This window comes from Lepidochelys olivacea (assembly GCF_965140295.1).
Source record: "Lepidochelys olivacea isolate rLepOli2 genome assembly, chromosome: 1".
Taxonomy (NCBI): Eukaryota; Metazoa; Chordata; order Testudines; family Cheloniidae; genus Lepidochelys; species Lepidochelys olivacea.
The window spans coordinates 348,102,209-348,125,459 of NC_140411.1; the positions used below are offsets into that span (position 1 = coordinate 348,102,209).

General features: G+C 50.9%; 2 protein-coding genes across 2 annotated transcripts; one reads left to right on the forward strand and one right to left on the reverse strand.

The window, feature by feature from the left end:
• Window positions 1–1,395: 1,395 nt before the first annotated feature.
• On the reverse strand, window positions 1,396–7,338 carry LOC311532016 (tubulin alpha-1B chain-like). The gene is made up of 3 exons (XM_084650003.1): window positions 7,119–7,338; window positions 3,640–3,788; window positions 1,396–2,515 (listed from the first exon to the last, which is right to left on the reverse strand). Exons 1-3 carry the CDS (start codon window positions 7,297–7,299, stop codon window positions 1,535–1,537), a joined length of 1,311 nt encoding a protein of 436 aa, XP_084506129.1. The 5' UTR covers window positions 7,300–7,338; the 3' UTR covers window positions 1,396–1,534.
• Window positions 7,339–19,873: 12,535 nt separating this feature from the next.
• On the forward strand, window positions 19,874–22,134 carry LOC311514912 (tubulin alpha chain-like; the record flags this gene model as incomplete). Its single annotated transcript, XM_084617635.1, has 3 exons — window positions 19,874–20,102; window positions 20,483–20,631; window positions 21,157–22,134. 3 exons carry the CDS (start codon window positions 19,874–19,876, stop codon window positions 22,132–22,134), a joined length of 1,356 nt encoding a protein of 451 aa, XP_084473761.1.
• Between the last annotated feature and the right edge of the window lie 1,117 nt (window positions 22,135–23,251).

Genomic DNA, 23,251 nt, shown 5'->3' on the forward strand with positions numbered 1-23,251 from the left:
CTCCTCTGGGGACCCCTCCTGAGGTCTCTTCAGGAAACACACCCAATGACAACTTCCTATTTAGAGTTACATGTTTAAGGCCTGGCAGTTGCCAATTTTTAATCCACTTATGTGCCATGTTAATTTTATATCACTCTAGGGGTTTGTTTGTTTAAGTCAGAATGTAACGTGGTGCCAAGCCAAATCCTTACATCAGTCTAAGTATATTAGAACAACACTATTACCTTTATCAAGCAAAGTAGCAGTCTCATGGGGGGGGGGGGGGGAATCAAATTAGTCTGACAGGATTTATTTTCCTTAAACCCATGTTGATTTACATGAAGAATATTAAGAACTAGAGCATGGAAATTGAATCCCATCAACCATTCCATTATCTCTGAGGATTTATAGACTGGTCAGCCTGACATTACCACCTAGCTCATCCCATTTAAAAATTGGCACATTAACTTTCTTTCAGTAGTCTAGAACATCTCGAAAAATCAACACTAGCCAGTCAGCCACTCAGTTAACAGGACCTGCTGATTTTGAAAGTGTCTAACTTTAGGAGCTGTTCATTCTACATCCTGCACAGATACTAGTGGAATGGAAAATGGTGTTATCACCCTGAGACAATATCTGGTTTTCCCCAAATGCAAAAACAGAAATATTGAACACTTCTGCCTTCTCTGCATTATTATTACTAATTCTACCATTTCCAGCTAGTAATGGGCTAGTACCAGTTTCAGGAATCTTTAAAAAAAAAGACAAACCAACAACAACTCCTTGTTGTCCTTAACTCTGCTGGTCATAGATTTCTCCTTGTGTGCACGTACTTTGCTGTTGTACGATGAGACTGGAAGCTGTGGGGATAGCTACACGGAATTAAGGTTTGGAGAAGCTGGAAAATGCATGCTATCAGGCAGCATCTTACACAAGTCTCCATTGTTTGTTCTCTAGTGCCGCCCCCATGTCACCTTATTGTAGAGCTACCCCCTGCCCCGCACACACACTTCTTAGGTCTGACAGTACTTTTTATGGATGAAGAATGGCAGAACCTTTTCCTCCTCAAGACCCTAGTGGTTGATTCAAATGCTTGGAATCTTTAAATTCAGGGGAAGGAATCAGTGTGTGTGTAACTTCAGGCTACACCCCCAGCCCAGCATCTACATCTCCACTGCAATCTGCAGCGGAAGTGGAAACTCAGCACCTGAAAGGGTGGTCATTTGAAATCTTGTACTAACAGGCACGCAAAAGCCTGACTGTAGACAGCTGCGTTTCAGAGTTCCCACCTCCAGGCTTAGACAGAATTAGTTGAGAGAGAGACAGAGGTTTGCAGTTAAGAATTTATTCTCACAGTTCCAGCTCAAAGAGAAGTGGCAAGCGAAGGACATGACACATGTAGCCCTAGGACACACCATCCTCTTTCATGCCGAACGATCAAAGTGATAGGCAGCAATGCATCTAGCAGCAAGCCTGCAAATAACGAAGTGTAATCCCAGAGACATCTAGCCCACAAGAGGAACAGCACTGCCAGGCTAATGCCTAGAACAAGTGCTTAATAATCTTCTCCTTCCTCTGCCTCATCCCCATCTGCAGAGTCCCTGCCAACTTCCTCATAGTCCTTCTCGAGAGCGGCCATGTCCTCCCTGGCTTCGGAGAACTCCCCCTCCTCCATCCCCTCCCCCACATACCAATGCACAAAGGCCCGTTTCGCATACATCAGGTCAAACTTGTGATCCAGCCGGGCCCAGGCTTCTGCAATAGCCGTGGTGTTGCTCAGCATGCAGACGGCCCGCTGCACTTTAGCCAGGTCTCCCCCCGGCACCACTGTGGGGGGCTGGTAATTGATGCCCACCTTAAACCCAGTTGGGCACCAGTCCACAAACTGGATGGACCTCCTGGTTTTGACGGCTGCTATAGCTGCATTCACATCCTTGGGCACCACGTCCCCCCGGTACAGCAGGCAGCAAGCCATGTATTTGCCTCGGCGAGGGTCACATTTCACCATCTGGTTGGAGAACTCAAAGCAAGCATTGGTGATTTCAGGCACCGAGAGCTGCTCGTGGTAAGCTCTCTCTGCAGAGACTATGGGGGCATAGGTAGTGAGGGGGAAGTGTATGCGGGGATAAGGCACCAAGTTAGTTTGGAATTCAGTGAGATCCACATTCAAGGCACCATCGAACCTCAGGGAAGCAGTGATGGACGACACTATCTGGGCTATCAGCCTGTTCAGGTTGGTGTAGGAGGGACGCTCGATATTGAGGTTCCGGTTGCAGATGTCGTAAATGGCCTCGTTGTCCACCATGAAAGAACAGTCCGAGTGCTCCAGCGTGGTGTGGGTGGTCAGGATGGAATTGTAGGGTTCCACCACCGCAGTGGAGACCCGTGGGGCAGGGTACACCGAGAACTCCAGTTTGGACTTCTTCCCAAACTCCACTGAGAGACGCTCCATCAAGAGGGACGTGAATCCAGAGCCTGTGCCTCCTCCGAAGCTGTGGAAGACCAGGAACCCTTGAAGGCCACTGCACTGGTCAGCCTGCAGTAGAAGAAAAAGTTTGACGCCCGTTCCCCTCTGGAGCGCTGGGATTTAGAGCATCATGTTTATGAAACAATCGAGACCAGGCACAAGTGATACATTTCTAGTCAGCACTCCCAGTTGCCAGTTAGAGAGGTGAAACGGGCCATAGATCGCTGCCTCAGGCTGTATGGGCACCAGTCGCAGCCTACCCTGGACAAAGTTCAGTCCACACAGCTAGTGAAGCAGACCCTGGTGCTGCGTATTTATTTATTGGGGTTTCACCTTTCGTGTAGGCAATATGCCAGCTGGTGAGCCGGGAGCATGGTAGGAGGGATACCTGTTCAATAGCTTGTCCTCAAGGGGCCAGTGGCTGTAGGACAGTTCATTCTGGCTGCCACTGACAGCATCCAGATGCCTCTGGTTAGATGCTGTCAAGGCAATTGCTACCCCATGCGTTTTGCGGGGATGTTTATGGACGCCCATACACAACAGACCCCATGCCTAGAATCCCAACTACTGAGTCACTTTATTCCAGGAGACGCTCGGCTTCTGTTTTAAAGAGTTTCTGGCCCTTGTGGTTGGCAGCAGCTTGGAAGCGTGAACCAAGCGTCTCCAGTGCAATGCTGCCTGCCAGAGTCCGAGACGCGAGCTCTAAGTGACGTGAGGGGTCCTATGCATCTCAATGGAGCGGTGGCTCCCAGATCCATTCCCTGGGGGGCCCAGCCACCCCCACCTAGAGCAGAGGTGTGTGGTCAGGGCAAGAGGGCCCAGCCCATCCACTCCAATGGGAAGGCTGCCCTCATGGCCACACACTGGGGACCTTGAACCCATAACATCTCACCGGTGGGTTACACAGGCACGGACTGGCTGCTAGGGTACATACTTGGACTCCTACAGCCAGTCAGGGTGTGGTTGGGAGAGACTGACCCCCACACTCCTGCTCTTAAGGGGTGGAAAGGGAGCCACTGCCTTTCTGCGATGGGAGTAAGGCCCTGTGTGCCTTCCAGAGGGTGCAGAGGGAATCTCTCCCTTGGCACCAGCCATGTAAGCTCAGGACTAGACGCATGAACACTCAGGGTTCAAACTCTGCAGCCAGCCCACATGGCAGAGCCACACCGGGCCGCGCCGCATCAGCCACTTGCCATTTTGCGAATCCTGGCCGATACGTTATCAATGATTTCCTTCCCAATGGTGTAGTGACCTCGGGCGTAGTTATTGGCTGCATCCTCCTTGCCTGTGATGAGCTGCTCCGGGTGGAACAGCAAGCGGTAGGTCCCTGTGCGGATCTCATCTGTGGGGGAAGGAGACCGTGGAGTGAGAGATCTGCAATCTACCATGATTGAAATGGAGCTGCTATTAGACAATAGCACGAGAAGAGGCGCATACACTGCCAGGGCAACTAAGTAAAGCCACCGTGGGTTAAACCAAGGGCAGGTTAGGCTCACACAGTAGGTTTCATGAGACCCAAGGTGCTTGGGTGTGACAGCAGTGAGTCCAGCAGGAGACCCTGAATGAGGGAGTTAAACCTACTTTAAGTGACTTAGGGGAATCATTCCCCTATCAGACACTGCAGCTTTGTGCTAGCTCATGGGAGCTGGGAATTGTCTATAAATGATCTGGAGGATGGTGTGGATTGCACCCTCAGCAAGTTTGCGAATGACACTAAACTGGGAGGAGTGGTAGATAACGCTGGAGGGTAGGGATAGGCTACAAAGGGACCTAGATAGATTTCTTTTGGCCCAATCCTCCAATTTGATGCAGTTCAACGAGGACAAGTGCAGAGTCCTGCACTTAGGATGGAAGAATCCCATTCACCGCTACAGACTACGGACCGAATGGCTCAGCAGCAGTTCGACAGAAAAGGACCTAGGGGTGACAGTGGACGAGAAGCTGGATATGAGTCAGTGTGCCCTTGTTGCCAAGGCGGCCAGGGATGTATACGTAGGGGCATTGCCAGCAGATCAAGGGACGTGATCGTTCCCCTCTATTTGACATTGGTGAAGCCTCATCTGGAGTTCTGTGTCCAGTTTTGGGCCCGACACTACAAGAAGGATGTGGAAAAATTGGAAAATATCCAGTGGAGGGCAACAAAAATGATTAGGGGACTGGAACACATGACTTATGAGGAGAGGCTGAAGGAACTGGGATTGTTTAGTCTGCAGAAGAGAAGAATGAGGGGGGATTTGATAGCTGCTTTCAACTACCTGAAAGGGGGTTCCAAAGAGGATGGATCTAGACTGTTCTCAGTGGTAGCAGATGACAGAACAAGGAGTAATGGTCTCAAGTTGCAGTGGGGGAGGTTTAGGCTGGATATTAGGAAAAACTTTTTCACTAGGAGGGTGGTGAAACGCTGGAATGCATTACCTAGGGAGGTGGTGGAATCTCCTGCCTTAGATATTTTTAAGGTCAGGCTTGACCAAGCCCTGCTGGGATGATTTAGTTGGGGATTGGTCCTGCTTTGAGCAGGGGGTTGGACTAGATGACCTCCTGAGGTCCCTTCCAACCCTGATCTTCTATGAGGGACTTGCAAGAGGTTGCAGCCAGGGTCATCCCTACCCATATGCAAGGTATGCAGCTGTGTAGGGCACCCTGCCCCTTCCTGGCCCCAAACCCCCTGCCCTGCTCCACCCCTTTCCCCCTGCTCCACCCCAGCCTCACCCCCACCCCAAACCCTTGCTCCTGCCCCAGATCAACCCCAGCCCCACCCCTTCCCCAAACCCTCCATTCTGCCCCTTCCATGCCTGCTCCGCCCCAGAGGACTGCAGCAGGAGGCGGGAAGTGCAGCAATCCGGCCCCAGCTGTGCTGCCAGTGAGTGCTGGGGGCAGTTCCTCCAGTCACCCAAGCCAGCCGCCCCTCCCCCACATACCATATGGGGGCTGTGTAGGGCCCCAGAATATCTAGGGACAGCCCTGGTTGCAGCTTTCAGTTCCTGTGCTCTGAAGAGATGTAGTAACAAGCACAGAGATATTCTTCTAAGAAGCGACCCTGTGTCTCAGATCCCCCCCAGTGTTCCCCTCCACATGCGTCACTCCCTGCCCAACGCACGTGCAAAAGAAGGCCAGCCCTCTGGAGGCCATGAGATGGGTTTGTGTTTGCACATGGGGCAGCCATGCGTCTCCAAGCCCAGAGACTGTCCCCATTTTCAGGGTCTGTTCCACTGTCCCCACTGACTTCTCAAACATTTCAGCGTGGCAGGTTCAAGTCAGCGATGCTCTGCCCAGACTGGATACCAACCCTGGGGAGGAGATCTAGGATAAGAACCAGCGAGAACATCCCTCGATCAGGCTGGCCACCCTGAGCTTCCTTCATCGTCTGCATTCTCCCCTCCCCACTCCCACATAGTGGCCCTTGCACATAGGGAGGAGGGAGAGAAGTGAATTGGGTGAGAAAGGCATCCTTTGCCCTAGCCACTGCCACAACCTTCCTGTGCCCACCTCCCTGACCTCACCCAGGGAGGGTCATCCCAAAGTGTCCCACTGGGAGTCTGGTCTTCACTGAGGAATAGAGCACCATGTTTTAAACACAGGCGCTGCAGTCCAGCAGCATCCCTTTAATATTGAGCATCCACTATTTGAATGGAGGCCTGTCAGTTACACCCTCTCTAGAGGTCTGGTGAGCAAGGCCAGATTAATGCAAGGGTTTTAGGGGCTGCAGATCAGGGCCTCAGGCTAAGGGGAGCCCCGCAAAAATAAATCCATAATTATATACAATTCAGTAGTCACCACCTCATTGATAGTGATCGATGGGTCAATCCTGGAGCCTCTGCCAGTGGATCACGATCTCCAGGCCACTAGAAGTCCTGCGGTGCAGCAGGGCTCAGGCAGGCTGTCTGCATGCCATGGCCCTACACTGCTCCCAGAAGCGGCCGGCTGCTGGCAGCTCTGCGCAGCCCCTGGCCAGGGGTGGGGAGGGGAAGGAGTGGGGAGACTCCACATGCTGCCCCCAGCCCCAGCCCTTTCCCCATGGGCAGGGCACAGAGACACGCTGTCCCCCTCCCCCAGGGGCACACAAAGACCTGCCAGCAGCCGGCCGCTTCTGGGAGTGGTGGGGGGCTATGGCAGGCAGCCTGGGCCCTACTGTGCCACCAGCCAGGAGCTGCCTGTGGTAAGTGCCTCCTGGCCAGAGCCTCCGCCTCGCACCTCCTCCTGCCCCCCAGGTCAGAATCCCCTCCTGCACCCAAACTCCCTCCCAGAAAGAAACGAATAGAACAGCTGTTCTAAGGTAAGAAGTAGGTTATTTTGAATCAGCTATATTCTACGTGTTTTGAGACTGAAATGTAACCACAAAACAGCTTTGTGTTAATTAAAAGGCACGTTTAGTATAAAGTTAATAGCCTTGATGCCACAATTGTGATCATTTTGTTTTAAATTAGAGAAGAGACTTGTATACAGGGGGCCCCACAAAAGTCTAATAGCCCCAGGCCCACAGGAGAGTTAATCTGGCCCCGCTGGTGAGGCTGGGAAAGGGATGGGGTGGAACTAGCTCATGGCTTGATTGGATCCCAGTAACCTGGAGGCCATTCTCCCAACTCTGCGAGTGTTTGCAGTTTGTGATGGACAGGACATGGCAAGATTGACAGTCACACTGGACACCAAAGATTCATCCATGCCCATGTCTTACCAATGACTGTTGGCTCCAGGTCTATGAACACCGCTCTGGGAACATGCTTCCCTGCTGCAGTCTCACAGAAGAAAGTCTCAAAGGAGGAATCCACTTGTTCACTTGCCTTTGGAGCAGGAATGGTCCCATCTGGTAGGATTCCATGTTCTAGGCAATAGAGTTCCCAGCAGGCGTTGCCCATCTGGACTCCAGCCTGCCCCACATGGATGGAAAGGCACTCCCTCTGGAAATAGAGACGGGCTGTATGTGCCATGCACACAAATAACGGACCTAGACAACCTCAACCCTGCATCAGTGGGACCGTCTACCTGACAGGATCAGGAGTCATTTTCAGTAGGAAGGATAAAGTTCCCATATTTTCCTTTTTTCTAGAGAGACTCTAAATGTCACCCTGAAGTCTTTGCTAGACGTCTGCTCTCCTCCTCGCCATAAAACCACTCATGACTGGTTTATTATTGTGGGGTGCCTAGGAGTTCTGCCCCACACGGTTTCCCCTCCTCACTTTCCTCCTCCTAGAGGGGGCAAGTGAAGAATCCATCTTAGGAAAGAAAACTACTTAGGGAGCTGTATGGAGAAGTTAAGACACACTGAGACTCAATGAACATCTCTACCACTTTGGACTGAGTTCAAGAGAAGCAGTTTGTTCCTGGGTTTAACACTGGCATGTCCATAACAGAGCTGTATGGAATGAACAGGACCCCTCAGGCTGCCAGGTCAGTCACTGATCCGGAGGCAGGGCCTGTTTAAATGAATGCAGTACCAGTCCAAGTACGAGGGACTCACTAGGGGCCTCTCCAATGCAGCAGGGCAGTACTTTAGCTCAGAAGCCATGGCAGCTGATTTGAATCTGGATCAAGGGCTAACTGGAACCCACAGCAGGTGTCTTAATGCACCTGGCAAGACCAGGGAAGCTTGTGTCAGGAGCACTGAGGTGCCACGGAAAAAAACCTTATTCTAGAGGAATGCAATAGACTGAAGTAGTCACCCCGGCCCCTCAACAGCCTGTACTTCGCTAGAACACAGCCCTTAGTGTCAGTAGAGGGCAGGCCACTGGACAGCAAGAGACTAGTGCAACCATACACCCCCAGAGTAATCAACCAAATTGCTCCTTTAGCTTAAGGGGTCAGAGGCTGGGCTTTTAGATCTTCAAGCCCCAAGGTCAAATCCCAGATCAAGGGTCCTTACACAGCCAGAGACAAAATGATATTCTTATCCTGAGAAGTTCTCACTGAGGCAAGAAGTCAAAGGGGAAAAAGCAAGCTGGACAACTAAAAGCCCCTAGACTTTAATGGATTATACCATCATAGGCAGCATTTGATCAGGCCTGAAAGGGAAACTAGATATCAGCTGTAAAGCTATCCTTACAAGGAAGGCACCCTGCTTTAATAAGCTACAAGCCCCTCCCCCCCCCAAAAAAACACCCCCCAAAACCCACCACTTGCATTAGCATCCCAAGAGAAAGCAGCAAGGCACATGTAGCCACAGACTTTACAATCTCCAGCCCGTTCACAAGCTGACCTACAAAACCTCAGCTGTAGAAACCTACCATGGCAATTGAGTCTAAGCACTTTGTGAGCTGCAGTTTCTGATAGCTCTCCTGCTGTAGCTCACTCAAACTTTATAGCCTGCTTGCAAGGGGCTCCACCTGAAGAGGGGGAAGCTGCTTGCAAGTTTAAAGCCGCAAAGCCCCTTCTTGGTGGGTGTCCGAGACATTAAACCCTCTGTACTCACAGGGGCACGGTGCTTAGTCCATTCTCCTAGCTGTTGCCTTTGAAGACAAATTGGACGCTCTTGGGATGACGGATGCTCTGGTGAGAGTAACTAGCCTAGGTCTTGAGAGATGCCCATTCCACCACAGGCTTCCTGTGGGACTCTGGGCAAGTCACTTGCCAGACAGAATGCTACCAGACTACATTTTCTTTAACCATCTTACGATTTGTTTCTTTATCTGGTGATGATTAGGACAGGATCTCCTTCTTATCAGCCCGACATTACAGTGTTTTAATGCAATTTTGATGGAATGTGAGGATGTGACTTCCTGCTTCTTAGCGAATGGCTGCTGCTCTCTTAGTATGACTGCAGACAAAGGCCTTAGGCCTTACAATATGGCTACAGGAAAAGACCTTTTTCTTACAGAAGGATGACCATGTGGTTAAGGCATTTGCCTAGTCTATAAGAAACCTCAGTTCAATTCCTAGCATCTGCCCTTAACTTACTGTAGGATGTTGGGCAAATCCCCTTTTCTCTCCACCACGCTTATTGCTGTTATATCTGAGCCCCTTCCAGCAGTGCCCACAGCTAACATCTGTCACCGGAGCTTTGCTCTTTCTGCTCCCAGGAGGAGAATTGTGCTGAGTGTACTGTTGTGGCAGGGATTTTTTTGACAAATGCACACATTTGGTAGAGGAGGCAATGTTGGGGAACAGCTAAAACACCCAGGCCCTCACTAAATGAGCACCTTCGAATGCAACAGGCCAGATTGCTGAAAAGGCTTTTTAGTGATTTATAAGCGTAAGTGCTACGCTTTGTTTCCCACCTTACAGCAAAGTCGAAGAAATGCACTTTGCACTCAGAGAGGAAGGAGGTGAGGTTTGTGATAGCCCTCAGCTCCGGGGCAGGCGGGAGAGTGGGGGTTCATTCCACAGTCTCACAGGCCCAGGCCCTGAGAGAGCTCTTCCTCCTGCACAGATGAGCTCCATCCTCATAGCCGAAAGTTGCATTGCACCAGAGGAGTGAAGCTATCAACTATGTTCCTCATCCTGGAGCTTTAGGCTCTTCTAGATACACTGGGACCAGCTCATGGAACACCTTGAAGGTAAAGATTGAGCCCACAAACGTGACTCAATATTCTATGGGAAGCTAGTGTAGAGAGCAGGGGACAGGTTGGATGTTCTCACAACAGCACTCCACTCCTTCTTTAGGTGGAGTTTCCTAGGGCTGATGGCTTCATATCCAGTTCCCCATCTAAAAACTGGAGATAAAGATGCTTCCTTTCTTCCACCCGATGGCTATCTTTTCTACTTAGATTGTAAGCTCTTAGCGGCAGAGATATTCTCAGACATGACATACAACCCTGGGCACAAGAGGGCCACTAGGAGGTACTACAATGCAAGTAATCAGCCATTCCCAGTCAATTTTATTTCAGGCTGATGAGCTTCAGAAGTCCTAGTTTGAGAGTAATCAGAAAACACATCCTGCGTGGGAGGAAGGGAGAAAAACCTGGGGTCAGACACATCTGAAGGCCTGAAATAGTCAACTCCAAAGTAAGCTTAGATCAGCATTATTAGCCATGCAGAAGACACTACGGAATCATCCCCCGTTCGTCTAGGACTTGGAACTGAATGGCAAAAGTTTCCCAGAAACCCCTGGGAAGATAGTGTACAAACTGAGTGTGACTGAATACACCCCTGTATTCACGCCCTACACACCGTGGTAATAATCTTTGTACAAAATGTGCCTTGTGAGGTATAATCTGAAAACTAATAACTCACTGGCCAATAATATCTTGATGAAATGTGTGTAGCAACCTTAGATGTAAAGTTATGAACAGAAGCTGAAATCATGACTGAATTGTGTTTACCAGACAAGTCAGGGGATGGGGTGAACCTGTTTCTCAAAGACAAAGGACGAGCTGAACCCTCTAGCCAGGTGCCATCAGAGTTGACTGGTAATCACTGGTCAAGTGGCCATTATTTGGCAAAGAAGGAGAGCAAGAATAGATTGGTCTGCATTTTAGCAAACAACAACATGGAACCTCTCTCACCGTGAGACTCTATGTCTCCATTCTCACAACTGGAAGGAGCTTTATCCAGGGGTAGCCCTCAGGAAAATGCATTTCAATGGGTGACTGGACTATAAAAGGGCGGGGCAAAAACATCCCTGGGGTATCTTTTTTTTCTTCTGCCTCTCTCCTTCTCTCTTTCACCTACGAAGACAAGAGAACCAGCCTTTTGAATTTGTGCGGGGATCCTGTCTTGAGATTTTGGTCATCAGTGTTGCTGGGAACATGTGGGAAGGATTTTACCTTGAAGCAAGTCTAGTTCGTTAAGTTTTAGTTCCTAGAAAGCGTTTTCTCTTGTAATCATTTCTGCCTTTAATGCCTTATTCTTTTACTCACTTAAAATCTCTCTCTCTCTCTCTGTAGTTAAAGAAGCTTGTTTTATTCTTTAATCAAAGATAATCCAGTGCTGTGTTTAAACCGAATTGTTTGGTAACTCCAATTCAAGTAGCAAAATGTTGTACATTGACCTCTTATGGGGGAAGGGACCTCCCACATCACAGGGTCCTAGAGCCTGGGCTCCAGCCCGAGCCTGGAAGTCTACACAGCCCCACAAGCCTGAGTCAGCTGGCAGGGGCCAGCCCTGGGTGTCTAGTCGCTATATAGATGTACTTAAGTGCCTAGATCCTTTGGAGGGCAGGGTTTATGCCATGCCCCTCTCCTCAGCATTTCCTACTCACTGGCTTAGGCAGTTCCCCACTCAGCATGCTGGCTTCTGTGAATCCCACGCTTAGGTGGGTAACTCAGGGATTCCACTGGACTGTAGGGCATCTACGTTAGGCATCACAATGCTGAGTCGAAGTCTCCTTGGTGGATCTAGCCCTTAGTTTCTATACAACTCACTGCTAGTACGTCAAGACACTGCCAGATGTTTGCACTGTGCGGGAGGCAGCCTGGCCCACTAGTTAGAGTGCTGCCATTGACCCAAAATATGGCCCAGCCCTTCGTCACGTCACTTCTGGCCCATTTGAAGGAGACGTCTCACATCTGTAGGATAGTTTAAGATGCCGTGATAAAAAGCAGTAGGATATTTCGGAGCTTGATTATCTGCAGCGCTGAACGCTTGCATTCCAAGTTGTGGTCAATAGAGTCCACACTGAGTGATGCTAGATTGACTGTGTGAGAGTTAATTAGCCAGAGCTCTAGACTTTGCATGATCTAAAACAGGTTTTCTGCTGAGAACTTCAGTGCCCTGTTAGTTTACATTTAGGACATTGTTCAGAAGAGTTTTTGGCAGGTTGTCATATCAGATTTCAACCATTCCCTACAAAGCCAGACAGGAACAGCTGAAGTCCAAGATGCCAGGCTAACTGGAGACAAAGCTTCAATTCAAGCAACAAGTAGGTTAGCATTTGCAGCTCAGAAATCCATCAGTCTGACAGGGCAATGCCTGTAAAGAGTTAATTGTTTCTGTTTTTTAAAAACTGTTCCCATTCTCAGAGATGGAACAGATTTAAAAACCTAAACAAGCTTTTAAACACAGCTCAGGATATAGCTAGCTACCTTCACAGGAACACAAGCCAAGTGTAAGACAAAGGAATAATACAGCCCCTTCCTTAGTCACTCCATGCCAGACGGGAAGTCGCACAACACTGACGCTGAAGAGGAAAAGTTTCCCTTTAACTTGTGCTTTCTATCCGGTTACAACATTACAGCAGGAAAAAAGAGACTAAGACAGAACACGCCAGCAAACTCACCATGGCGAGAGTCCAACTCGACTCTGCACCAAGCAGCACGAGAGAAACGTATGTGTGTGTGTGTGTGTGTGAGTGACGAAAGAGGCTGAAGTTGTTTCTTTATTCCCCCCTCCAACCAGGACAGCGTGTGACCCCCTACGGTTTCCAGAATCACATGTTGGGTTTATACTAATGACTTTAGATTGGCTCCAGTCTTGGGCCCGACCTACACAGACTTTGTGCATGCGCTTAAGTTTATCACAGTGTAAACACATCCACAAGCTGTAGCTCACGAAAGCTTATGCTCTAATAAATTGGTTAGTCTCTAAGGTGCCACAAGTCCTCCTTTTCTCTTTCCACAAATCTTTGCAAGCCTAGGGCCATAACGTGTGTGCCTTTCTACTCTCTGGCTCTTGGGGACTTTTTTTCTTCTTCTTCCTTGATGGTTTCTGGTTCAAGGACAGTGTTTTGCTCAGATATTGATGCAGCAGCTTCGAAACAAACTCGCCATTGGATTTGCTAAAAGGCATTCCAGCCACACCTTTTGCTCTACTTTCAGTCTCCTGGCCTCACTCCCTCTGGAGGAGCACAGGCCCCTAATCAGCGGTTTGGGACTTACCTCCCGTAAGCCGCTATTCTGACAGTGACTCCATGTGGACAGATACCCGGGAGCTCCATTGTCTCCAACAAGGCTCCATGCAAGTCAACCTCAAAGCCCACACAGCACTCCACTGACGTCACTTGCAGGATTAGGGCCCACCCCACTGCCTGTGTGTTACTGCTGCACTTGCAAGCAACGGAGGGACCTGGAGACTCCTGGGGATAAAAGAGCCGGGGCTGCTGGTGGAGAACGTTCCTCCTGGGGCCCTTGGCTTGAGAATTCACTGCCCACTGGGCTATGGGATACTCAGACGTGGGGCTCCCGCAGCCTCTCCTCTACAACTAACGAAAGAGTCATTTGGGGGAGGGGGAAAAGCGAGTGAGAATGGCTCTATAGCCCAGGGGTTCGAGCTCTCATCCAGGCGGTGGGAGACGCAGGGGTCCAGGCCCCCTGCGCCAATGACTCTTTAATTATTGGTCCACAGTGGAACAGCTACAACTGGAGAGATTCAGGAGCCCTGCAACAGAATACCCCATAGCCCAGTGGTCAGAGGTCGCACCTGAGCGGTGGGAGAGCCCAGATCAAATCCCTTCTCCCCCTCAGGTGGAGAGGGGCTTGAACTGGGGGGGGGTGTCTCCCATATCCCAGGCGAGTACCCAAACCACTGGGCTAAAAGTGATCAGGGAGCTCCGCCTTTGCCCTCTCCCGCAACGTCTTGCAGAGGCCCCTAACTCCAAAGAGGGCTCCCAGCTGTGAATCCCTAGCCGAGACAGGCACCTCCCTGCAGCCCAGATTTCGGCGTCCATCTCCGTGAGGAGGTGGGGGGCTTAGCACCCCGCCACTGGTCGGCCTCTCCCATTGGCTGGCTTAGGTGGCTTCCTGCCTAGCGTGCTGCGTTCCACCTCTTCCCTTGAGGCCCCATGTCGTCTCCAGGCCCAACCCCCTTTTTTGCCTCTTCCCCCAAGGCCCCACCCATGCTCCACATCTTCCCTCAATTCCCCACCCCCCCGGCACTTGTCCTCTGCGCCCTCCCCCTTTCGTTCACTGGACTATGCCAGACAGGGCCGGCTTAACTCTCCTGTGGGCCTGGGGCTATTAGACTTTGTGGGGCCCCTGTATACAAGTCTTTTTCCTGGGAGGGAGTTTGATGCAGGAGGGGGCTGGGGCAGGGGATTGGGGTGCAGGAGGGGTGTGGGGTCTGGGAGGGAGTTTGGTGTAGCAGGAGATTCTGACCTGGGGCAGGGGGTTGGGGTGCAGGAGGGGGTGTGGGGTCTGGGAGGGAGTTTGGGTGCAGGAGGGGGCTGGGGCAGGGGGTTGGGGTGCAGGAGGGGGTGCAGAGCCTGGGAGGGAGTTTGGGTACAGAAGGGGATTCTGACCTGGGGCAGGGGGTTGGGGTGTGGGGTCTGGGAGGGAGTTTGGGTGCAGGAGGGGGCTGGGGCAGGGGGTTGGGGTGCAGGAGGGGGTGCAGGGTCTGGGAGGGAGTTTGGGTACAGAAGGGGATTCTGACCTGGGGCAGGGGGTTGGGGTGCAGGAGGGGGTGCAGGGTCTGGGAGGGAGTTTGGGTACAGAAGGGGATTCTGACCTGGGGCAGGGGGTTGGGGTGTGGGGTCTGGGAGGGAGTTTGGGTGCAGGAGGGGGCTGGGGCAGGGGGTTGGGGTGCAGGAGGGGGTGCAGGGTCTGGGAGGGAGTTTGGGTACAGAAGGGGATTCTGACCTGGGGCAGGGGGTTGGGGTGTGGGGTCTGGGAGGGAGTTTGGGTGCAGGAGGGGATTCTGATCTGAGGTACGGGGTTGGGGTGCAGGAGGGGGTGTGAGGTGTCGACTCCAGCTGGGAAGTGCTTACTAGAAGCGGTTCCCGGCTGCCTGCCTGCCATAGCCCCCCGCTGCTCCCAGAAGCAGCAGGCTCCTGCAGCCCCTGAGGGGAGGGGGACAGTATGTCTACATGTGCTGCCCGCGCCCACAAGCGCTGCCCTCGTACCTCCCATTGGCCAGTTTCCAGCCAATGGGAGCTGTGAGGACGGTGCTGGGGGTGGGGGCAGCACACAGAGCAGCCTCCCTCCCCTGCCAGGGGCCGCAGAGACATGCTAGCAGCCAGCCGCTTCTGGGAGCAGCGTGGGGCCATGGCATGCAGGCAGCCTGCCTGAGCCCTGCTGTGCCACGAGCCTGGGCGGCGTCCACTGACTCCCTTGACGCCTTTGAAGAGCAGTGGGCGCTGTCCGGGGTCCTCTGCTCGGTGTCCCCGTCCGGTTCCCTTCGTTTGACCCTTTGACCGCACTCCTGTCCCTGTTGTTCATTAGTTGTCCCCCGTAATTATTTGGTTTTCCAGGTCTTGTGGACCCCCTCCTTAGGCTGGGGGGGATCCTTTAGCAGTGGGCGGGCTTTGCCTGCCCACTTCCTGGATCCCAATAAGGCTGCGCCATGAGACTTTTAGCAGCCTTCTGTTGGAGATCACTGCCTGTGATTTATTTTTGCGGGGCCCCCCTTTACCCGGGCCCTGGGCTGTAGCTCCTAAAGCCCCTGCCTTAATCCAGCCCTGTGCGTCAAGGATTCTACCTGCAGGTAGGAGGCAGCCTGGGCTGAGCAGGGCCTTGCACGGATTAATGACCGGACACCTCTGCCCATCCCATGGTAACTGGACTTCTGGTTTGGGTGCCATTTAGGGTTGCCAGGTCCCCAATAACCAGGCACCTGGCAACCTTAAATGGCACCCGGACACAGAAGCCAGAATCTGGACTGTCCAGGTAAAACCCTAAGCCTTAGCCTCTCTGTGCCTCAGTTCCCCACCCGTACAATGGGGATAATAACACTGCCCTGCCTCCCAGGGGAACGTGAGGATAAACACATTAACAAATGTGAGGCCCTCAGACCCTATGATAATGGGAGCCCTAGGAGTACCTCAGACAGACATGCCTGCAGCTTTACAGCTATCTTAGGGTTTTCTCTGTAGCACCCCTACAAAGTCCCATGCTGTTAGGGTTGCCAATCCTCCAGGATTGGCCTGGAGTCTCCCAGAATCGGCATTGATCTCACAGTGACTATTGAAAGCAATTCTGGAGATTTTAATAGGTTATTTTAAGAAAATGGCATTACGTTATGTTCAGGGGGGGGTGGGGGAAGTCTCCCAGAATAGCTTTGATCAGAGTTGGCAACCCAACAATGGGTTGGAAAATGAGCTCTGTCCTTTTAAGATACACCCCCTCGCCTCTGCACAGCTGTGATTGTTTGCAGGGGGCTATAAGTGAGCTGGGAGTGGGCTAGGCTGATTGCAAGCTCTTTTGGGTAGAGCTAGGCTGTAGGCATGGTGAGTTTGTGATATGGTAGTTTGCAAGTGTTGGGTTAGAAGCTGTGATGCAATGCTTCTGTGGAAGTGAATGCATCCAAATGGAGCTTTTTCCTTTGGGGTAGTTGCTCTTATTGGTGAAAGCGGGGGTGGGTTTTCTGGGGACCTGCAGTTACTGTTAGAGGCACTCTTTTTCCAAAGAACTCAGCTCCCATTCTAGTAGTGCAACAAAGCTTAGCGCTTATTGCAGGATTGCTGAGCTGACAGGCTAAATATTGTTACCTCCTGGGGGCAGGGACTGTTTTTTGTTCTGTTTTTGCACAACACCTAATGCAGGGGGGTGTTGGCTTGTGAGATAGGGCTACTGCAAGACCAATAACTAGAGCACTGGGGGAGGGACAGATTTTTCCAAAGAGCTCAGTTAGGATCTCTTGGAAACTCAGCTGCTTAACTTGATGCCTGAATGGGACTGATCTCTAGGATGATCTGGCCTATTGCAGACTGAGGGGCTGGTACCTCTGTTATGGAGAGGGATTGATTCTATTTTAATTGAAGTCAACAGTAAAAACTCCTAGCCTGATAGTGGATCTCTGTGCTAGTGTTTCCTTAAACTGGGATAGCGATGGACTGACTAGCAACCGGCTTAGTTTAACACTTGCAAACTGGATTGGTCCCTGTGTGGGGCAGGGTGTGTGTGCAGGAGAACACTTAAGAGGCTGGGTTCTAACTGGGGAATAATGCCTGGTAGCCCTGTCCTGTCTTAATGCTTCTCTGCAGCTAGGGTGCTGTGGCTGTCTATGGGCCTGTTACCTGAGCTGGGTCTACTGCAGCGTTTCAAAGCGCTGCACAAATACTAACTTCCCAGCCCGAGGGAGGTGAATGTTCCCAGCCTACAGAGAGGGATGCAGGTGTATGCCTGTGAATCTAGCACTAACTCGGGCAGAGGCTTCATGGTAAAGCTGGAATTAAATGGTGGTGTTAGCGGCCTGGTGGCTGGTGGGACTCAGGAGACGGGGATTCTATTCTGGGTTCTGTCATTCAGGCTTGACAAAGCTCTGGCTGGGATGATTTAGTTGGGGATCAGCCCTGCTTTGAGCAGGGGGTTGGACTAGATGACCTCCTGAGGTCCCTTCCAACCCTGATATTCTAAGATTCATGGGCCTGCTGGGTGATTTTGAACAAGTTACTGCCCCCCTCTGTGAGAAGGGGATAATGAAGCATTCTCAGGCCCTGCTTTAGGAATTACTTTGGGGAAGTTTTATGGCCTGTACTAGCTAGGAGGTCAGACTAGAGGATCAGTGGTCCCTTCTGGCCTTGGGATCTAGTTTCTGACTCTTCATCTTGTGTTCAATCTATTTCAATTCTAAGAAACTAAGTGGTTAGACTACCATCCATATGTCTGGGGCTGACTAGACCAGCCCCTGCTCTGATCAGCTCACCTCCTACATCAGAGCTGTGGTGATGATCCTGACTCTGCAGCAAGGAGCTGTTTAAAAACTGATAGAGCTGTTTATCTGGCGTGACAAGCCCCAGATTACTGGTTCTTAGACTCTGGTCTTCCCAGTCCTAGTCCTGTGTAAATTTTTCTACTGAATTGAATGAATGAATCTAAACTGTCTACATATCTAGAGTCATTTGTCTTATCTGAATAGATCCCTGAATTGGACGAGGAATAAACACTTGCCTGATTAAAATTCAGTTAATAGCTTGAACCCCATCTTCTACAAGAGAAGCTGGTTGATCTAACCTACTTAGACATAAAGGCATCCCTGGACTAATTAGTTCCCTGGAATAGGCACTGCTCATTATCCCTCTCCTCGGGATAACCTTAACACTGAGCAGATTGGCTGTCCTTTCTTAGCCAGCATAGCTGCAGGAAGGCTTAAACTCCACTGATGGGTCACTAAGGTTCCATTTTTTTTCTTTGCCTGAACTCTAATGCCTAGGGAAAGGTTCCACACCAACTCTACCCCCTTGTGTTCATGCTGTGCAATAGGTCTCCATTCATGGGAGGTAACCTAGGAAAGAACTGGAATTAGTTAATGGGGTTCTGATGATTACACCAGAAAAGAGTTTTCTCTTCTAAAACCACCGGCTCTGCGGGTCTCACACTAGTAAAATTAATTCCCCAGCCCTCACCAGTTTGAAGAGGACACTCAATACACACAAGATGGGGACTAAGGTGTTGCTCTTAATTTCATGTCAGTGCAGACAATCTCCAGTTTTGGGTCCCACACTACAAGAAGAATGTGGAAAAATTGGAGAGAGTCCAGCGGAGGGCAACAAAAATGGTTAGGGGCTGGAGCACATGACTTACGAGGAGAGGCTGAGGGAACTGGGATTGTTTAGTCTGCAGAAGAGAAGAATGAGGGGGGATTTGATAGCTGCTTTCAACTACCTGAAAGGGGGTTCCAAAAACAATGGATCTAATCAGTTCTCAATGGTAGCAGATGACAGAACGAGGAGTAATGGTCTCAAGTTGCAGTAGGGGGAGCTTAGCTTGAATATTAGGGGAAAACTTTTCCACTAGGAGGGTGGTGAAGCACTGGAATGGGTTACCTAGGGAGGTGGTGGAATCTCCTTCCTTTGAAGTTTTTAAGGTTGGGCTTGACAAAGCTCTGGCTGGGATGGTTTAGTTGGAATTTGGCCCTGCTTTGAGCAGGGGGTTGGACTAGATGACCTCCTGAGGTCCCTTCCAACCATGATATTCAGTGATTCTATCTCTAATAGCATTGCTCTGACTACTGCAGTCCAGTATCTAATATGTTCTTGCCATGAGACGTGCACTGAAAGCATTGCACAGTGTCATCAGGCCGAAACTGGCCAAGACTCGGATGCTCTGCCTTCATCTTGCAGCCCAGTCCTGGAAATGGGCTAGTCTTAGGCATGTGGCGCCAACCAGATCTTCGATAGTGGAATTCCCTTTGCCCTTCAAACCGTAAGGCCAGGGGGTTTTCCACTCTAGCAGCTCTGACTGCACTGAACCATACATATACCTCACTAGAAATAAGAAAACTGTCTTAAATCCCCTTCTAGCCTTGGGCCTGGCTGTTCGAGAACAATGGTTAGACCTGGCTCCCAGTCATACGGTAGCCTGGATGGTAGCTCTGTCCAATAACCAAGCTAAAGCCCTGCTTGTCTCTGGATCTGGTGATCCTGGTTTAATGTTGCTTAACAGGGCTGTGTACATAGAACAAGGCTGTAGTTTAACAGCTGGAAATTGAGCCCATTGGTCACTTCTGGGAAATGTGAATAGATGGATGAACCTCCCCAGGCCCAAGTTGCTTTTGATTCCCACTGTAGCTCTGAGCAGGGATGGAAGTCGAGTGATTGGCCCACTGTTTCTGGGTGTGAAAGGCTGCCTGAACCAGCCAGTAAAGCCACCGTTTCATGGATGCAACTTCTTTGTGTGCCTCTTCCCCATGCAGCGGGAGTGTATTTCTGTCCACATTGGCCAGGCCGGCGTGCAGATGGGCAATGCCTGCTGGGAGCTGTACTGTCTGGAACATGGGATCCAGCCAAATGGAATCATCTGTTTGGAGAAGTCCTTGGGGCAAGCTGATTCTTCCTTTGGGACCTTCTTCAGCGAGACTGGGTCAGGGAAGCATGTGCCCAGAGCACTGTTCATAGACCTGGAACCCACAGTCATTGGTAAGACACTGGAACCTGCCTAGACCAGATCCCTTCTTTGAGTTTTAATCACTGATCTGCTGGGAAGAGGGGAAAACACAACCATCCTCTCCACTTCTCAATGGCTTCTAACAGGGCGCTCTTACCACAGATAACCCAGCGTTTGGTGATAATCCTGTCTTTGAGCCCAGATCCACAAAGCTGGTTAGTCTCCTAACTTCTGTTGGTTTCCATGGAAATTAGGAGCCCAAATACCTTGTGGGTCTGGGCCTTAGTGCCTTGCTGTTGACTGAGTGTGGGTACGACAGACCCTGGAACATGCTCTACAGTAAAACTTTGACTAAATCACAGCTCTGAAGCTGAGGCCCTGAAGGTGTTCATGACCCTCTCCTTCCTTACAGATGAGATCCGAACTGGGACCTACCGCTCCCTGTTCCATCCTGAGCAGCTGATCAGTGGCAAGGAGGATGCTGCCAACAACTATGCCCGTGGCCACTACACCATTGGGAAGGAAATCATAGATCCTGTGATTGATAGGACTCGTAAAATGGTAAGTGGGCAAACTCCTTTTTCCTTACTTCTCTTTAGAAGTTGAAGGAACCGCACCCCATCTAAACCAGATGGGAATAATGCTGGTGAGAGGGATGAGGGACTTAACAGGAGTGTTGGGGAGTAGGTAGAACTTCAGTCCAGGGATTTTGTTCATGCCAAGCTCCCCTCATGGCCTCTTTGCTGGCTGAGGGGAGCTAAATACAGCACCACAAAGCCAATCACTCCTGGTATAAAGAGGCAAAGCCTTGACCTGCTCTTCCTGTGGTTAGCTTAGAAATAGAACTCTGTGTGGGGGCTTCTCAAATACTCCTCTAGCACTGGTAATCTTACTGAAAGACAGCTGCTCATTCATGAGCAGGTTTAGTGCTGTCAGGCACCAGCCTCTCACGGGCTAGATAGCTTGAAAGCCTACCTCTGGCTGACAGTTGAGGAATAATTGTATCTCACTTGCATGTGATTTGTGTAGGGGTTTACTGTAAGTAGCATGACCAACACTAGTTCAATGTCCTCTCACCTTGTGCAGGCTGACCAGTGCAGTGGCCTTCAAGGGTTCCTGGTCTTCCACAGCTTCGGAGGAGGCACAGGCTCTGGATTCACGTCCCTCTTGATGGAGCGTCTCTCAGTGGAGTTTGGGAAGAAGTCCAAGCTGGAGTTCTCGGTGTACCCTGCCCCACGGGTCTCCACTGCGGTGGTGGAACCCTACAATTCCATCCTGACCACCCACACCACGCTGGAGCACTCGGACTGTTCTTTCATGGTGGACAACGAGGCCATTTACGACATCTGCAACCGGAACCTTGATATTGAGCATCCCTCCTACACCAACCTGAACAGGCTGATAGCCCAGATAGTGTCGTCCATCACTGTTTCCCTGAGGTTTGATGGTGCCTTGAATGTGGATCTCACTGAATTCCAAACTAACTTGGTGCCTTATCCCCGCATACACTTCCCCCTCACTACCTATGCCCCCATAGTCTCTGCAGAGAGAGCTTACCACGAGCAGCTCTCGGTGCCTGAAATCACCAATGCTTGCTTTGAGTTCTCCAACCAGATGGTGAAATGTGACCCTCGCCGAGGCAAATACATGGCTTGCTGCCTGCTGTACCGGGGGGATGTGGTGCCCAAGGATGTGAATGCAGCTATAGCAGCCATCAAAACCAGGAGGTCCATCCAGTTTGTGGACTGGTGCCCAACTGGGTTTAAGGTGGGCATCAATTACCAGCCCCCCACGGTGGTGCCGGGGGGAGACCTGGCTAAAGTGCAGCGGGCCGTCTGCATGCTGAGCAACACCACGGCTATTGCAGAAGCCTGGGCCCGGCTGGATCACAAGTTTGACCTGATGTATGCGAAACGGGCCTTTGTGCATTGGTATGTGGGGGAGGGGATGGAGGAGGGAGAGTTCTCCGAAGCCAGGGAGGACATGGCCGCTCTCGAGAAGGACTATGAGGAAGTTGGCAGGGACTCTGCTGAGGAGGTGGAGGAAGGTGATGACGAATATTAAACTTTGCATGGCTACTAAAAAGTAGATCTTAACAAAACAGCTGGCGTCCCCTTGATGTCCCACTAATTACTGGAGAAAGTGTTCCATATGTATGGAACACCCATCCAGAGGTGTCCCCTCTCTGTGCTGGATGAAGTAACTATAATATATTTTGTGGACTCTGTCCTAGCCTAGAAACTGAAAATAAACCTCTGAACAGCAAACCTGTCTCCTTGGTCTTTGGTTAAGAGTCAGCGGGATGTAGTGCTTCCAGTTCTCTAGCATTTTGAACAAGCAGGTATGTAACTTGCTCGTGGCTGTGATCTGGTTGTATTGGAGATTGCAAGTATTGCAGCCTAACATGAATCCACTGGTCTTCACCTAGCATCCATCTTATGCTATGTGAGACACTTTGCAATCTTCAGCTTTGTCCACCCCTTTACACTCAAGCTCATTTGTGCACATCTGTCTGTCCCCCTGGCTCTGCTCCAGCTCGCTGGCCTAACCTTCATAAAGGGAAGGCAGAGCTGATCAGCAGCTCCCTGGACCTCTCCCTTCCAGCAACAAGGTAGATGCACTTCAGAGCTTCTACACAGGGCTAGAGCCATCTAGGACCAATTTGTCTCCTCAAGGTCTTGCTGGATCCCACCCCTTAACTATCTCACTTCAGGCTCTTCTCCTTACTGCTCTCACTGTCCTAAATCTTCCCTCTTCAAGCCACGCTGCCCATAATCTCTTCATACTTGCTCCACTCCCTCGCTCTTTTCCTCTACTAACCCCTCTCACACAGACTCCAGTCAGGCCCTCTGTTCCTTGTGCATGCTGCTCCTCTTGACCTTGGTAGGAGCCCCATGAAGAGCATGACCCAGCAAGGACTTTCAAGTGGCTTCTACACCATCACAGCTACGGTGGCAAAAGGATGGCAGCATCTCACAGGCCTGCCCCAGGAGCAGCTTGGATGTTGCTGCCTAGGAAAATGAGCAAGTTTCCATTCAGCCTGTGTCTGGCGCTATTGAGCAGGGGTGTTCCAAATCAGGGGCAGCCCCTCTGATTCTGAGGGGGCTGGATCAGGGATGGGGCAGTAGAAAGCAGCACCTAGCACTGGAGTAATTGTTGTTACTGGGGCCTAATGACCTGT